Here is an 18,407-nt window from a genome sequence, read left to right as displayed (position 1 = left end):
TATTACAAGCTAATTACCACAATAAGATTAGAACACATTTATTACCTCACTTAATTACAACTTTTTATGTGTAGTGAGATTATTTAAGATCCACTCTCTTGGCACCTTTCAAGTATATGATGCAGTATTTTTTTGTAATATATTTTAATTGACTTTTTACAGAGAGAAAGGGAAAGAAATAGAGTTAGAAACATCGATGAGAGAGAGACATCGACCAGCCTTGGATGTGCCCACAACCAAGATACATGCCCTTGACCCAGAATCAAACCCGGGACCTTTCAGTCCGCAGGCCAACGCTCCATCCACTGAGCCAAACCGGTCTTGGCTGACATTGATATTTTAAACTTGGAGGTTAAAGTTACCTCCTAGGCCTACTTCTTTCTTCACTAAACTTCCTCATATGCTGATCATGTACTCTTGCCTTATAAATGTACACATTGCTTCTACTCATTGTTCATTATTGTATTCATTGTAGAAGCTACAAATATTCCCAAGGCCTAGGCTTTTGAACATTCCCCAAATCATTTTTCCCACATTTTATTAGTCAAAACAAGTGACAAGAGCAGCCCAAATTCAATGGGAGAAGTCACTGGATAAGAGACTTCCCAACTCTGAGAAGGACATATCCATTATTTGAAATGTGTGAACTTTATTGGAATCTAACTTAAAAATATAAACTAAAAATACACATTGGTCACATTTATCAGACAATTGGAAATTTGATCATTGATTTGATATTTGATGCTATTAAGATATTACTAATTTTAGGTCAATATATTATTTTTTACTATACTTTTTTTAAAAGATTTTAAAATTATGGAAGGTGGGGGAGTGAATGAAGGTGGGAATAGGGTAGGGTTGGTCCTGTGTGGATGGGTTTTTAAAGATGGGTTCATGACACTATCATACCTACTTTTGTATATGTTAGACATTTTTCAAAATAATACATTTTAAAATAAAAATAAAAAAGGACTCTGTAAATAATGAGTATTTTAAATACTTGTAGTATTGAATAACATTTGTCTTATTTAGAATGTAGTCCCAAGTTAAAATGTGCAATTTGATAAGTTGACTTAACTTGATTTTACCTAGTAATCTTCCTATGTTAATAGTAGAACATTTAAATATTAAGTTAGAAATATTTTAAGAGGATTTTTGATTCTTTAGATTTATTTTAACTTATTAGATTTATAAGAATTAAATGATTACTTGAGAGAATTTTCTATAAAAGGAACTCAAATATTTGAGGATATTTACTTTACTAAATATGTAAATGAAATCATGCATCATTCAGACCCCCAAAAAGTGAACTATAAAAATCCACTAGACTTAAAAACAGAATGAGATTTGTTACTTGAACTTTAAAGCCTAAAGAGATTTTTAATTTTTATTTTTAACTTTCATAAATAAAGCATAAATTTAACAACCAATAGACTATCAAATGATGGAAAAAAAAAATGTTTTTCTAAGTCACCTGTAAACCATAAGTAAGAACTAAAAGCATTGCAAGAATGCTGAAACCAGTTTGGCTCAGCGGACTCAAGGGTCCCAGGTTCGATTCCAGTCAAGGGCATGTACCTTGGTTGTGGGCACATCCCCAGTGGGGGGTGAGCAGGAGGCAGCTGATCAATATTTCTTTCTCATCAATGTTTCTAACTCTCTGTCCCTCTCCCTTCCTCTCTGTGAAAAATCAATAAAATATATATTTAATAAAAAATAAAAGCATTGCAAGAATTAAAAAAAACAAACTTAAAAGCAGATTATGTGAACAGTACCAACCATTTGTATGATGGCCACATGCAATCTGGCTTCTTCTATTAAAACTTCATCAGTTGGGGACTCCTGCTCTTTTTCATCAGTTGAAGTGCGGTGAAACTGAATGGCTTTAGACTGTGTATAGATAAAGTTAAAAATAAGTGGGAATGATTAGTCACTTGGAGATTTAAATATTTATTCAGAATTGCTCAAATGAAGGACCATGTTAATGTGGATAACCTCCTACATATTGTGGCAAAGTAACTTTTTGAGGAGATTTAGAAGTGAAATTCTTGCCCCATATGGTCTATGCTTTACTGCTCTTTTGCTTATTATAATACGAATCTGGAGAGAGATCTCTCAGTTCCTGAACTGGTTGGAAATATCAGCTTGAAAGTCCATTCATGATTATTCATTCAATCAGCCAATTGGTGAAAACACTAATTCTCCCAGGTTTGCCAAATGGGTTAGATCACCAAGACAACATTCAAAGAAGTCTTTTCACCAAGATAGCAAAGCTAGCAAACATAACCCCTCCCAAGTTTCTGACATTTTATTAGCAGAATTAAGTTTTTCATAATCAACTAAAGCAAGAGAGGCAGACCCAGGAAGGGAAAGAAGCCAGGCATCAACTCACAGAAATTCTGTATTTAATCTTTGTTTTTTCTTCTACTAAGGTCCAATTAACATTTGTCAAAATTTTCTCTGTTTTAAATAAAGTTATTGTGTTCTGTATTATCTCCTGGATGTGGTTAATGGCGTTTTGCATGGCCATCTGTCTTGGAAGAGAAATAACACACAAACCTGTAACAGAGAAAGCAAGAGCGTTAGATAATGCACTGACGACGGCAAGCGGAAGTAAGAACATTGCGCGATGTAGTGAAAGCGCGGCCTGGCCTGCATAGCTTAGGGCAAAGACAACATTTTGTCCAGAGCTTTCCAGAAAACCACTCAACCATTTGTTTCCTTTTGGCTGTATAAGCTTACCTTTATCTGACTCAAATACTAATGAATGTTTTATTAGTTTCCTTTCATTCCCCCTAGCTATAGACCTGACTCGCTATTTCAAGGCACCACTGGATATTTCTCAAAGTGTGGAGAACTCCATGTGTCTCCTATAGGGAGAAGGGCTGCTTAAAGTATGCAAGTCCCCGGGCTCCATTCCATGCCAGCAGAAGCAGACTGGCCTGGGAATTTGCATTTTAACAAGTTTTCCAACTGATTCTTTAAAAAAAAAAAAAAAAGTAGATGTTATTGATTTTTTACAGAGAGGAAGGGAGAGGGATTGAGAGTTAGAAACATCAATGAGAGAGAAACATTTGTCAGCTGCCTTCTGCACATTCTCTACTGGGTATGTGCCCACAAGCAAGGTACATGCCCTTTACCAGAATTGATCCTGGGACCCTTGAGTCCGCAGGCTGACGCTCTATCCACTGAGCCAAACCAGTTAGGGCCCAACTGATTCTTATACATAAATAAAGTTTAAAGGCCACTGCAATAGACATCTCTCAAATTTAACATCTCTGTTTCTTTGGCCAGCAAACCTACATGTCCAAACCTTGTAGCAGTTTGCATTTGCTTGAGGTAAGAATGTGAAGTTATAGGTATGAGGCTCACTTGCCAAAACCATGAATGTAATTAGTGAGCTTAGCCTACTTGCTCTTGCTCGAAGGTCCATCTCAGTCAAAACAATTCTTTCTTCCTAATTGTAAATGCCTCATAAGTGGTTTCACAATGTTTCTGTTTAACTTGATGCCTTCTCTATGGGCAGTGTTCAATGGTAGTATTTGAAATTCTGGGGATTCAGAAAGGTCTGCAGGCATACCCTTGTCGGTTCTCTGTGGTCCCCTATGGTCCCAACAAAGATGTGTTTGACTATAGTTAGAAGCTTTGGATTTAAGATACCCCTGGCTGAGACCACACTGGAAGAATTTATTCATGTGCCTAATTTCATCCTACCCATGTGATGGCGCCACAGCCCCTTCTGGGAATGTTGCTCTGGGGAAACGAGTATGGGTGGGGAGGGCGGAGCAATGCATTTGAATGAATGAACATGTTGAAGATGATCTCTGTCGCTGGTTACAATGCTTTCTAAGAAACCGTATGATTAATAACTTGGTTTATCAAGGGAAATCGGCATTATAAACCCTAGCCAGTTTGACTCAGTGGATAGAACATCGGGCCCATTGGCTAAAGCATCCTGGATTCGATTTCTCCAGTCAAGGGCAGGTACCTCAGTTGTAGGCTCAATTCCCGGCCCATGCAGGAGGCAACCACTCACATTAGTGTTTCTCTCTCTCAGTCTCTCCCCCTCTCTTCTACTCTCTCCAAAAACTCAATGGAAAAATATCCTCGGGTAAGGATTAACAACAACAACAGCAAAAATCTGTCCCTACAATCCCCAACAATAGTCTGTTTACATTATTTCCCCCAATTAGCTAATGAAATATAGATATACGTTACCTAATGTCCTGGCTAAATGAATCATCATGTATGAATTTATTCCCATAGTCATTAATGATAGTACTTGTACATAAAATATAAACTAAAAAACAAACAAAACACACAAGTAGTTAGAGCCAAAACATTAATAAGTTATCCAAAGGGAAACATTGTTCAGGTAACCACCAACAAAATTCTATCTTAATCCACATTTTTTAATCCTGCCTCTGATAAGTAAATTGAGGCAAAAGATTGTTTTGTGAGCAGTGCATGAGTACAATATACTAGGGCAGAAATCAGCTTTCAGTCCGAAGGAGAAAAGAAAGATTTCGAGTTTCTGGGCAAGAGAAGAACCCCAAGAGGCAGCAGCCACCAAACCAGCACAGAAGGCAGTGCGAAGACCCCAGCAACAGCGGGCAGTGGGGACCACAGGCGGGACGGGGACGTGTGCCTACCACCAGCATTTCCTGAAACTGGACAGGAGGCTCTGCAGGAGGCAGAGCTGTGCTAGGGTCTGGAGAGGGGCCATGCAGACGCAGAAACACAAGCACATGTGGAGTTCTTGGCTTTGCTATTTTTTCCCATGTACTTTGGGACCAGTTAAGCACTCTTGAGCTTCAGTGTCCTTCACTGAAAAATGGAGTTAATAGCAATATGTCCTTCAGGGAGCATTTCCCAAGCTTCACTGGTAACAACAGAGCACCTGGCATGCCAATTAAAGATACCAACTCCCCTTCTGCCATGCAGACTCTATTCTGTAGGTCTGGGGAGAGGAGCGGGGCGCAAAAGGGATTCTTAACATCAGACAGATTTGGGAAACACTGTGAAATGATAGTCAAATGTGAGTTAACATGTCATTGACTTGCTCTGAGGCCAATTTCTTGCACAAAAGAAAACTGAAGGATTTCAGATATTGGTTATTATACTTTTCTTTGGAGGGTGGAAGAGCCCAAAGTCTTGTCAAAACTACAGGCTAGAGAGAAACCAAGATGGCGGCATAGGGTAGACACCCGAATGCAGCCTACCACAACAAATTTGAATTTAGAACTGAAAAACAGGGGAGGCATTGCCCTGAAGTGCCAGACGGCTGGCTGAGAGGAGGCTCTGCCATCTGGGAAGGAGAGAGAAGGCACGCTGAACCTCAGGAACTGTGAAGGTACGGAGAACTGTGTGCGCGAAAAGGCGCTGGCTTAATCCCGGTGCGGAGAGGAAGGGCCGGACCGAGATTGCTGCTGGCTTACTCCCTGCACGCAGAGAGGGCGGGCCAGGCTGAGTTTGCTACTGGCTTACTCCTGGCGCGGAGAGGGCAAACAGCTAACGCGGCTGGCTTTCTTGTCCGAGAGGAAAACAGAATCACCCTATTGCTCTGATAAACGGCCCCAGACAGAGAGAGGCCAGACTGTCAGGCAGTGGGCAGAGATCTCTTGGAGGTGTGTGAAGCCAGAGGCCATTACTGCGGGACTTGGGGATGAGCCGAAGGGAAAACAAAGTTTGTCTGCACCAACCCAAGACTCCGCCCTACCTGTGGCTGAGCACAGAAGCTCTCCCAGAGGCTGGCTTTCTCTAAGGAGGGGCTTGCAGGAATCCAAAGCTTGTCTGCGCCTTTACCAAAGAGGTGTGCGTGCCTGCAACCAATCTTCCAAAACTCTCCACGAACAGGACTTTTCTAAGGCAAGACTTACAGGGAACCAAAGATTGTCTGCGCCACCCCGAGACCCTGCCCTATTCAAGCAGAGTAGGGAAACCCTCCTATCTGAGACACTGCTGATCCTCACAGCCAGTTGGCTTGGAGATCAACGCTTCCCAGTGATAACAACAATAAGCAAGGCTTAACAACAAGACTGCACACACAGCCCACAAAGGGCTACACCAAGACTGTCCACTGCAGGTAACTGGGAAGACTGTGCTACTGGGCTCTACCAGAACACCTAGCACACAAAGCTATTCCATCAAATCAGGGAAACAACTAAAATGCAGACAAGAAGAAGGACACAAAGGAAGGAGATGGAGGAAAAGAAAAGATTGGACATTGAGTTCAAAACTACAGTTATAAGGTTATTCAACAATATCCTAAAAAAGGCCGATAAAATAAATGAGACCTATGAGGATATGAAAAGGGAGCAACTAGAAATAATAAGGGATCAACAAGAAATGAAGAAAACATTGTCTGAAATAAAAAATATTATACAAAGTCCTAAAAACAGACTGGAAGATCGCAAGAATCAAGACAAAGATTTAGAACACAAAGAGCCAGAGGACACTCCTCTGCAGAAGGGAGAAGATAAGAGAATCCAGAAAGTTGAAGATAGTGTAAGAAACCTCTGGGACAATTTTAAGCGAACCAACATCAGAATTATGGGGATTCCAGAAGAGAGAGAGCAAGATACCGAAATAGTGACAGAAAACTTCCCCCACCTGGGGAAAGAAATAGACTTACAAGTCCAGGAAGCCCGCAGAACCCCAAACAAAAGGAATCCAAGAAGGACCACCCCAAGACATATCATAATTAAAATTCCAAGAGCAAAAGACAAAGAGAGAATATTTAAAAGCAGCAATAGAAAAGCAGGTAGTGACCTATAAAGGAGCACCCATATGATTGTCAGCTGATTTCTCAACAGAAACCATGCAGGCCAGACGGGAATGGCAAGAAATATTCAAGGTGATGAATAACAAGAACCTACAGCCAAAAATAATCTACCCAGCAAAGCTATCACTCAGAATCAAAGGACAGATAAAGAGTTTCACCAATAAAAAAAAGCTAAAGGAGTTCATCACCACCAAACCAGAATTATATGAATTGCTGAAGGAGGTTATTTAGGAAGAGGAAGAAGATAAAGACAAAAATTATGATCAACAAATACGTAGCTATCAACAAGTGAATCTAAAAACCAAGGGAATTTAAAAATCTGATGAACAATATTAACTGGTGAATATAATAGAATCAGAGGTATGGAAGGGGAGTGGACTGACGATTCTCAGGGAAAAGGGGAGAGGGGGTGCGGGAAGAGACTGAACAAAAACTGTGCACCTATGGATGAGGACAATGGGGGATGGGGAAAGGACAGAGGGTGGGGTGGGAACCTGGTGAAGGGGAGCAATTGAGGGGGGGAAGAGGATCACATTTGTAATAATCTGAATAATAAAGATTTATTTTAAAAAAAAAAAACTACAGGCTAGTTTGAACTCCAAATTAATTCCCCAGACCACTCCTACAGATCTGCTGTGCGAACCTCAGCACTGTCACAAATGGCGAGGTACTCTTACATGGTCAGCAGATGCACTAGGATCCTTGGATCTCCGCACAGATGCTGCCACCACCAGGTTGCCCATTGGCCAGCCCCTGGGGGAAGGGCTTTGAGAGAGAGTGGAAAGGAAACCAAGCTTTGTTTGTCAATATACATATTGTGCTCTTAAGCCAAAAATTTTTTTAAGAAATTAACTTTTAAAAATCAGCCATAAAGACATAAATGCAATTCGATTCTTAATTCAAACATTTTTAAAAATCTTTCTTCCCCTAGTATATATTTAAGTAACATCTCAGGTTTTACTCTAATGGTTATAGGGATTGGACTGCTCTACACAGGGTATTTTTTTTATGCTTTCTGACAGCTATTAAACAATAGCATGTATATGCCCAATAACATTTATTGAGCTTTTACTAAACATCCTCAACTGGAAATGATGGCTCCACGAGTTTAGGGAACTTGCCCCAGGTCACTCAGTCTGTGAATGGTAGGCCAGGATTCGATCCCAAGTCCGTCTGTCTCCCATGCCCATAATCTGTATTTGACTGTTGGTCCCTTTCACATTGCCAACATCAGTCAAGTTTCTTCTGCAGGTTCCTTTCTACTTAAAATAATGTATTTTTCAAATCTAATTTTTAAAAGGGTCAACTTTGTTATTGGGTAAAATTACAAATGTTACAAAATGAATAAATATGAATAATCATGAGACATGATTTTCCTACCAATTCTGGTGAATCCTCCTTATGTGCAGCCAGATTATAAATTTCAGGAGCCAAGAGCAAATTAAAAACACCTTTGATACCAGACCATGCTATCACAACTCCCCATCTCCAATTATATTCATAACTTGCACGCATCAGAATAGGGCTCACTAACACAATAGTAAACAATCTGAGGAGAGAAAACACATTTTTAAGTCACACCTTATGTATTAATGTTATTCATGGTTGAAACTAAGTACTAGATTTCATATGAAATTTTTCAGGAAAGAGAAGACAGTCCACTTTATTGATAAATTGTTCAAAACTTTCTGGAACTAACCAAATCTACTATTTTGTACATAATACTCAAATCTTGAAAAGTAATGCTAGCAGTTCTATACAAATGTAAGGAATTATCATTTACACTAGTGGTACTGTTTTGATTTTGGTGGTAAATTCCAAAGTTTCCAAGTAGTGAAACTTCTTCCAATAACATCAATGAATTCATCTATTCCCTGAAAGGCCATTTCTAGATTCAGAAATTAGCCTGGAGGACATACAATCATGGCTAAAAAGCTACATTATCGTAGACACATTAATAAACTTGGCTCAACCACATTTTTCTTATGTTCTGACAAGAATCATACATTAAATGCCAAATATATCATTTCCATTTGTGCCTTATTTCTCTTTAGATAATTTTTCTATAGCACCCTGTACCAAAATTTAGAATCCATCTCCAGGGTCTCTGCACCAAAAGAATATCAGTATTGTCCTTCAAATAAGATCTCAGTAGAAACAGAATTGATATGTTCTCAGCCTCAAAAAAATACACTGTGGGGAGAATCCAAGATGGCAGCATAGGTAAACACCTAACCGCAGCCTCACACAATAATTTCAATAAAATACAACTAAAATACAAAATGGACATTACCCAGAACTACAGGAAAGTCAACTGACTGGAAATTCTACAATGAGAAGGAAAGAGAAAACCAGAAGGAAAAGCAGAGGAGCTTAAAAGCCTAAGGTACAGAGACACATTGCGTGCGCGGAGAGGACAGAGCCGGAGAAGAGGGGGAGGCTGAGTGCCTGGCTGGCGTTCCCTAGCAGGAAGGAGATAAAAGCTCTGGACTGTGCTGAACCCCAGATCTGACAGTACTGAACCCCAGTTCTAGGCCAAACCCTGGGGACCCAGGCTCATACAGAGGGAGCCTGGGCTGTAAGGCGGAATCTCAGGGGAGCGGCCAAAGGCAGTCCCGAGGCGCGCACATTGCACGCAGAGAACGGACAGTTGACTGTGCCACTGGATTGCCCTAGTGGGAAGGAAACAAAAGCTCCAGACTGCTCTGAGCCCCACTTCCAACTCCACTTCCAACTGAACTGAACCCCAGTTCTGGGCTCATTGTGGGAGAGCCTAGACTGTTTCATAGCAGGCGAAACTCAAGGGTAACTTTCTCTCAGAGGTGCTTGAAGCGAGTACTGCAGGACACTGAGGAACACTGAGACTCTGGAGCCTTATAGGACAGGGCTCACAGAAGCCAAGGCTGTAGGCTCCACCCTGAAACTCCGCCCCATTCAAGCTGAACACAGAGACTTTTAAGGCTACCAACTCAGGGAAGCTGCGAAAATGCTGAGACAAGGAAACAGATCACAAATGAAAGAAATGGAGGACAAAAAGCGACTGGATATAGAGTTCAAAACCATGCTTATAAGGTTTTTCAAGAATTTCTTAGAAAAGGCCGATAAAATAAACGAGATCTATGAGGATATGAAAAGGGATCAACAAGAAATAATAAGGGATCAACAAGAAATAAAGAATACATTCTCTGAAATAAAAAATATTATACAGAATCCTAAAAACAGAATGGAAGATCGCAAGAATCAAGTCAAAGATTTGGAACATAAAGAGCCAGAAGACACTCCTCCACAGAAGCAAGAAGACAAGAGAATCCAGAAAGTTGAAGATAATGTAAGAAACCTCTGGGACAATTTCAAGCGAACCAACATCAGAATTATGGGGGTCCCAGAAGAAGAGAAAGAGCAAGATACCAACAACATACTGAAAGAAATAGTGACAGAAAACTTCCCCCACCTGGTGAAAGAATTAGACTTACAAGTCCAGGAAGTGCACAGAACCCCAAACAAAAGAAATCCAAAGGGGGCGGGGGGCAATGTTAAAATATGTACACAGATAATAATTTAATAAAAAAATGTAAAAAAAAAAAAAAAAAAAAGGAATCCAAAGAGGACCACACCAAGACACATCATAATTAAAATTCCAAGAGCAAAAGACAAAGAGAGAATATTAAAAGCAGCAAAAGCAAAGCAGGTAGTTACCTATAAAGGAGCACCCATATGATTGTCAGCTGATTTCTCAATAGAAACCATGCAGGCCAGACAGGAATGGCAAGAAACATTCAAGGTGATGAATAGTAAGAACCTACAGCCAAAAATAATCTACCCAGCAAAGCTATCACTCAGAATTGAAGGCCAGATAAAGAGTTTCACCAATAAATAAAAAAGCTAAAGGAGTTCATCACCACCAAACCAGAATTATATGAATTGCTGAAAGGGGTTCTTTAGGAAGAGGAAGAAAATAAAGATAAAAATTATGAACAACAAATTTGTAACTATCAACAAGTGAATCTAAAAACCAAGGGAATTAAAAAAAAATCTGATGAACAATATTAACTGGTGAATATAATAGAATCAGAGGTATGGAAGGGGAGTGAACTGATGATTCTCGGGGAAAAGGGGAGAGGGGGTTGTGGGAAGAGACTGAACATAAACTATGCACCTATGGATGAGGACAATGGAGGGGGGAATGAGGAACATTTGTAATAATATGAACAATAAAGATTTATTTTAAAAAAAAAAAAAGAAAGGGAAAAAAAAGAAAGAAAAAAATACACTGTGTCTCAGTTGTTAAGCTGAGAATTTCACACCATGTAAGAGTTCTTGTCACTAAGAAACAGAAAAATCTACAATTACCATTTATAACGTCTGTAATTAATTTAGGCAAACTCCTTGGCTTTGCATTTAAGCCTTTTGCAAAGTAATTCTCTTCTTTTTAAAAAAAAATTTATTTTTTTACAGAGAGGAAGAGAGAGGGATAGAGAGTTAGAAACATTGATGAAAGAGAAACATTGATCAGCTGCCTCCTGCACACCCCCTACTGGGGATGTGCCCACAACCAAGGTACATGCCCTGACTAGAATCAAACCTATGACCCTTCAGTCTGCAGGCCAAAACTGGTTAGGGCTGCAAAGTAATTCTTCCCAGTCTTACTAAATAATCTTTCTCTAAAATACCAGTGAGTCCAGGCCAGATAGAACAACGTGTGCTATGTCCTGGTAACAGACATAGAGAGGCAGCATAGCAAAGGCTCTGGAGTAGTTCTACCTGGGCTCACATTCAGGCTTCTTTCACTAACTATATAAACTTCAGCGTGTTATTAACCTCTCCGGGCCTCAGTTTCTCCTTCTGTAAAATGGAGATAATTGTGATGATGATTGTACTTGCCTCAAAGGATTGTTATGAAGGTTCAATTAAAGGATAACAGCATTCATAGCGCTTAGAATGACAACCTGAAATTGGCCAGCGCTCAGTGCATTAGCAATGATTATTTTGTCCTGGCCTTAGTTTGACTCATTCTCTCTGAAATGTGCTTCTCCACAAGTCTCTTATGGAAAGCCCACCCCCGTACTGAGGCCCCCTTCAGATGGCTTTCTCCATTAAAGGCTTTCTTCTAAGGCGGAACCATAAGTTCCCATGATGTCTCTGACACTCACTAACCATCGCCCCTGGGCAAGGTACTCTGCCTTTCTTTAGCCAGTGTCTTCATCTCTAAAACAGAGATAATAATTCATATCTCCTGGTGCTGTAAGGAGCTGTGTCCACCACCTCTGAGTGACAGTGACTATCTGAGTGGCACGAAGAAGCCACATTCCAAGAGAACATCCTATAATAGAAAGTGATCAACCTTCGCCAGGCCTATTCTGAACAGAAGTAACGATGTTTCAAAGACACTGTCCCAAATTCTTACGGTAGACAGGAGTACCACGAGTGGGCCATGGCAGTTTAGAAAAAGCGTGTTTGTGGGGGCCACGTTTAAATCCCAGCTCTGCCTTTACAAGTTGGGTGATGCTAAGCAAGTTTTTAACCTCTCCGTGTCATCTGTGAAGTGATGAAACAACCCATACCTCATTGGATTGTATTCAAATGAGTGGCCTAACGTACATGGTAACTGCGTTTAATAAATGGCTTTATCATAGCTATGATGATAATTAGTGATGACGAAAGTCAACAAAAATGTTAGGAGCCATCAACCTGGTCCAGCGATGCTCAAACTTTAGCAGGCATGTTGAAACAGTTTCCTGAATCTCATCCCCAGAAGTTCAACTCAGTAGACTGGGATGGGCCCATCCACTTGCATTTCGATCAAATTCATGGGTGATGCGGCTGCTGCTGTTCTGCCCTGCCCCTTCTCACGTTACAGGTTGTCGAGGAAGTCTTGACCAGTAAATAGACTCTCACACCCTCGTGGCACAGCGAGCTAATGCCAGGACCTTCACAACAATATAGGCTCCCTGACAGCACAGCCAGCGTGCTTTTTTTTGTTGTTGTTGTTGTTGATAGAACCCACTGCTTCCCAACTGTAATTACGAGCTTGGGAACCTAAGACCGGGAAGTGAATTTTAAAATGTAATTCTTACCTTACAAAATTCAATGTTACATACAAGATCAACGTGAAAGCGAATGTGTGAAATTTAAAATACTTGTTTTCTCCGCATCCAATTAAAATGCCAAAGAACGTGTATATTAATTGTTGGAGCACAGATGAAAAAATTATTAAGAACCTAGGATGAATAGAAAAGAAATCATGTTTAAGTAATGTGTTTGTTTTTTTAAAAATAGTTTCCTTTTCACAAGGAAGCATGTATCATGTATCTGCCACGCTTGCCTTAGAAGAGGTCCTTGCCTCACAGTCAGCATTCAAAAGTATTCTGTGGGAACTAGAATACACCCAGTTCTATGTTCCCCATGGCCCTCATCATACCAACACCTGTGGGCCTCCTCTCTCAGCAAAATAATAAAAGCAAAGGCAGGAAGATAAGGAGACCTACCCCCTACCCCACACCCTTGGGTTAGTAGATGTGGCAGTTTTGCTGAGATCAGCTGGCAGCATATCAACTGTGGGCCGGACACAGCTACACCTGGGTCACCTTGACTTTGTGAGAGCTGACTGGACCCACCTCGATGCCCACTGCCTAACTTCTTCCTTTGTGATCTGCAAGGAGTCTCTCCCGTCTGCTCCTACTGAATTCCTAACATCCTGCATGGCTAACTCTTCTTCTGTGTTCTCCACAAAACCTTGCTAAGCACTGTCTCTGGAGGTGATCCTCCTCTGAATCCCTCCAGTGCCCATTACCTACACCAGTGGTTGGCAAACTGCAGCTCTCGAGCCACGTGCAGTTTGCCACTCTGTTGTCTAATGAGTTTGCCGACCACTGGGATAGGGGCTTAATCACAAGGAACAACAACAGCCTATAATTATTGGCATCGAGAATCTAGGTCAGTGGTTGACAAACTCATTAGTGAACAGACTTGGCAATCCGCGGCTCACAAGTCACATGGGGCTCACGAGCCGCCGTTTGATCCTATACCATTTGTAAGCAGAGAAGAGCATTAAGGATAGCCCAGATTGCTTTCCAAAAATTTACATGCGGGCCCCACCCACCTTTCAAAGACTCTTACTGAGTAGACCAGAGCACAGAAGTTAGGGCCTGGGACTGGGCTGTGTCCATGTGGTGACACACCTGGGGTCAGGCCCAATTCGAACCTCTACAGGCAGATCTCAGATCTCATCTGCTCTTTCCTTCAGCTGACTGGGTGAGACCACTTACATACTTAGGTTGCAGGCTTGATACCAGCCCTGGTTGGGGTGCATGCATAAGGCAACCAATCATTGTGTCTCAGCATTGATGTTTCTATCTCTCTCCCTCTTCCTTTCTCTCTGAAATAAAAAGTATGTATATTTTTTTAAAGAACTAGAAAGGAAGGGTATGAGTGGGACTGCAAATTCCAATGCTTAATTTTCTGAAAATTTAGAAATGAAGGAATAACTGATAGAATACTTTTTAAAAAGTCTCTACAGGACCTTAAAAATATATACCTTATATATAGAAAGATCCCAATAAACATCTAATTATTTTCACTTGTTAGTTTCTTACATACCCACCATTTAATGATGAGTGTCTTCTGAGAGGGACTTATTTTCATAGCCCAAATCTAAGATACAATGTTCAGCTCATAGCAGACTTTAAACAATGATTGAATAGGTAAAAGAATAAGTAGTTAAATAAAAAGAATAATTTATAATGATGCTGACAGACAGCACAACTGAACTTAGAAACTGCCCATATTCAGACAAAAAGTATATGTTTTATGAATTAGTTATTCCCAAACTTCAGGACTTTAAAAGCCAATTTTAAAAATTTGGTCAATTAGAGCTATTAAAAAAGTACAATCTTTTATCACAGGACTTGCATAAAATAAAGAACATTTTAAATACCAAAAAAAAGTAGGAAGGCTAAAATTTCAGAAGAATAGATAGTCTTTACATTAAAGAAATAAATCTTGCCCAACTGGCATGGCTTAGTGGTTGAGCATCAACCTATGAACCAGAAGGTAATGGTTTGATTCTGGATCAAGGCACATACCTGGGTTGTGAGTTCAATCACCGGTTGGGTGCATAGGGGAGGCAACCGATAGATGTTTCTCACATCAATGTTTCTCTCTCTCTCCCTTTCCCTCTCTCTCTCTCTCTCTCTCTCTCTCTCTCTCTCTCTCTCTCTCTCTCTCTCTCCTCCTCTCTAAAAATCACGTGAACATATCCTCTGGTGAGGATTTTATTTTTTTTTATGACAAAGCAGGAAAAAAAGGTTATGAAAAGAGAGTTTTACTAGTGTCCAGGAAGTGCAGGACCACTTAAGCACTAAATTTCTATGAGATGTATACCAAGCACACAATAGGAGACTTACTTGGTTATTATTAACTCCATTCTTGGTTTAAAGCTTAAGGAATCTAAATTCAGTCCTACAGTGATTAAAGCGACCATACCTGACAATTTTAAAAATTCCACTATGGAGAAAAAAAAAATGAATAAAATTAGTCGCATTCAGATCTGCACCCTGAGGTATTTTATCTCTAGCAAATGATTGGTGGGGAGCATAAGAGTAATAGTTCTTGCCGAAACCGGTTTGGCTCAGTGGTAGAGCGTCGGTCTGCGGACTGAAAGGTCCCAGGTTCGATTCCGGTCAAGGGCATGTACCTGGGTTGCGGGCACATCCCCAGTAGGGGGTGTGCAAGAGGCAGCTGATCCATGTTTCTCTCTCTTTGATGTTTCTAACTCTCTATCCCTCTCCCTTCCTCTCTGTAAAAAATCAATAAAATATATATATATTTTTTAAAAGAGTAATAGTTCTTGGAAAGTTGCTTCAAGGGATTGGCCTAATCCTGTAGCTCAAGGGTCAGCAAATCCCTTCTGTAATGACCAGATGATAAGCAGACTTGGCAGGCCACGTGTTCCCTGTTGAAACTACTCAGCTCAGCTGTTGTGGTACATAAACTGCCACAGGGAGCTTGTAAATGAGTGTCCAATAAATAATGACACGGGAACTTGAATTTCAAATAATTTTCGCATGCCACAATATACTTTTCTTTTGAGTTGGTTTTTTTTAAACCATTGTAGAATGTAAGAACTTTTCTTGACTGTGCAAAAATAGGACTATTTGGTCCACAAGCTGTAGGGCCAACCCGCGTTGTAGATGGTTATTGAGGACAGGGCTAATAGGAACGTAGCAGCTTCTGCTCAGCACTTCAGGCAGGGGAGGCCTAGGGGCTGTGGTCCAGGTGACTGCAGGTCCTGAAGCCTGTTGTTCTTTTGCATGATACAGACTCCCCTATAACGGCCATTCCTTGGGCTCTAAACAGTTGTGTAAGTATAGTCTAGGGCACGAAAAATAACTATGAAGGCCATTTGAAGACCATAAATGATAGCAGTTCTAGGCTGCAGAGCCTGTGACTGGAACCTTAGAAACATCAGGCAGAAAGGAAGAAAAGGAAGCACTTTGGAGCAGGGCAGAGCTGGGTGCTCTGGGAAGGTGACCGCCCCACTTTCTCCACCCTGCATCTGCAAGAGACCCATACCCCATAGCCCTGCCGTGAGGATTGAATTAGCTGAGGATGAATAAATGACCATCATTATTGTTATTATGCTATCTGTTTTTACCATCTGGCTGTACTACTTAGTAAATCAAAACTGTTTACTAATTTGAACAGAATTTTACTTTTCCTTTGGTTATCTCATCCCTTAAATCCGCTTTGGATCTCTTTTTACACACTTTTAAATGGAATTCAATATAAGTAACAACAGCAGTAAAACCACTTGTGCTGGGAACTGTGATGATAGGGGAAATGTCTCTCAAATTCTTATTTCCAATTTTCTATAATTAGTATCACTTGATTTTAAAACTCATCACAGCAGAAACCGGTTTGGCTCGGTGGATAGAGCGTCTGCCTGAGGACTGAGAGGTCCCGGGTTCGATTCCAGTCAAGGGCATGTACCTTGGCTGCGAGTACATCCCCAGTGGGGGTTGTGCAGGAGGCAGCTGATCGATGTTTCTAACTCTCTATCCCTCTCTTTCCCTTCCTCTCTGTAAAAAGTCAATAAAATATATTTTTAAAAATAAAATAAAAAAATAAAACTCATCACAGTCTTTTTCAGTAACAGTCACTGCTTAGAGACAACATCTGCAGTGAGGGAACCACTGAACAACTTTATCTTAAAACTGATGTCATCTTATTTCGTATGATCCCACTGCTATAGGAATATACATGGCATGAATGCCTACATTAATATATGTATGTACATTCATTACATATATTTTAAAGGCTGAGGTGCATGCACTCCGCTCTCAAACAGGCCAGAGCTGTCTCCCACACACCAGCATGAGCGAGCCTCGCGGCACACAAGATCTCATTCCTGCCTGCCACACTCCTGTGAAGGCAGTGTGACTGTGTCACTTGTATAGATGAGGGCATTAACTCTAACGAAAAATTCCTAAGTCACGAGCTAGTAAATTGTGAAGCTGGGATTCGAACGCCAATCTGCCTAACTCCAAAGCTCTTCACAGACTAGCATTTGCGTGTTCAACCAACATGCGCTGGATTACTGCTGGACATATGGCAAGCACTGGGCTTGGCTGGGAGAACGTAGAAAAGAGAATGAATAACGAGAAATGAGAGGCAGCCTCCATCTCCAAGGACTCCTGGTCAAGTGGAAACACTGGATATAGTAAATTAAAAATTTATGATATGCTTTCTTCAGATATTTAAGGCATCCATAAAATATTCACAGGGGAGGGGAAATAGGAAGAAAGTTGAAGGAAATGACCCTTCCATGAATGTTTTCTGTCAGTTTTACTGACTGGTTCAGGACAGTGAGCGACACCCAGGGGCACTCGTTCTGTGTAGAGGAAGTCTGTGTTTAGGTGACAGAATACTAATTATCCTCTAAACACAGAGGCCTTTTGTGCATGGAGACTGTCCCGCTGTGTGAAGTGAGTGAGGGCAGCCGAATTTTCCTGTGTCACCGTAGTTGCTACGGCTCTCCGGGACTGGTGGCCTGAGGCCAGTATAAACTCCCCACTCTCACTGGACTAGACTGGCGGGTGATGGTGGGAGGCGTGCCCATGCGATTACTCCCCTCTCCTGCTTCCCTGTCAGACACGCACGTGCCTGATTCTTCCCTCTCCTTTCCTGCCCTCTCACTTCAGGTGAGGGCCGCAATTTCTACAGTCCCCTCAGTCTGGTGCCTATTGAATTAAAGACTTAAGCATCGCCAAAACCGGTTTGGCTCAGTGGTAGAGCGTCCGTCTGCGGACTGAAAGGTCCCAGGTTCGATTCTGGTCAAGGGCATGTACATTGGTTGCAGGCACATCCCCGGTAGAGAGTATGCAAGAGGCAGCTGGTTGATGTTTCTCTCTCATCAACGTTTCTAGCTCTCCATCTCTCTCTCCCTCTCTGTAAAAAATCAATAAAGTATTTTTTAAATAAATAAATAAAGACTTGAGCATCTCCCCCCATCTCCTCCTCTGAGAGGTGGGCTGTTGAAAGTCAGAGCAGGAATCACGCAGAGCTGATTATTCTGCAGGGACTGCCGATGACTAGATGTAAGGTCCAGTGCTAGAGCTCAGAAAGA

General features: G+C 41.1%; 1 protein-coding gene across 1 annotated transcript in view; it reads right to left on the bottom strand.

Annotated features, from left to right (window-relative positions):
* Nucleotides 1–18,407, bottom strand: part of SLC9C2 (solute carrier family 9 member C2 (putative)) — a 59,756-nt gene that overhangs the window by 29,428 nt on the left and 11,921 nt on the right. The window contains exons 7-12 of the mRNA XM_045583221.1: nucleotides 15,187–15,286; nucleotides 12,859–13,002; nucleotides 8,165–8,333; nucleotides 4,219–4,300; nucleotides 2,393–2,559; nucleotides 1,780–1,875 (exon numbers count right to left, since the gene is read on the bottom strand). Of these exons, the coding sequence (XP_045439177.1) occupies nucleotides 1,780–1,875; nucleotides 2,393–2,559; nucleotides 4,219–4,300; nucleotides 8,165–8,333; nucleotides 12,859–13,002; nucleotides 15,187–15,286 (758 nt within the window). The remainder of the gene's footprint in view (nucleotides 1–1,779; nucleotides 1,876–2,392; nucleotides 2,560–4,218; nucleotides 4,301–8,164; nucleotides 8,334–12,858; nucleotides 13,003–15,186; nucleotides 15,287–18,407) is intronic.

This window comes from Pipistrellus kuhlii, unplaced genomic scaffold (assembly GCF_014108245.1).
Source record: "Pipistrellus kuhlii isolate mPipKuh1 unplaced genomic scaffold, mPipKuh1.p scaffold_m20_p_18, whole genome shotgun sequence".
Lineage (NCBI taxonomy): Eukaryota > Metazoa > Chordata > Mammalia > Chiroptera > Vespertilionidae > Pipistrellus > Pipistrellus kuhlii.
This window is presented reverse-complemented; position numbering and strand designations above follow the sequence as displayed.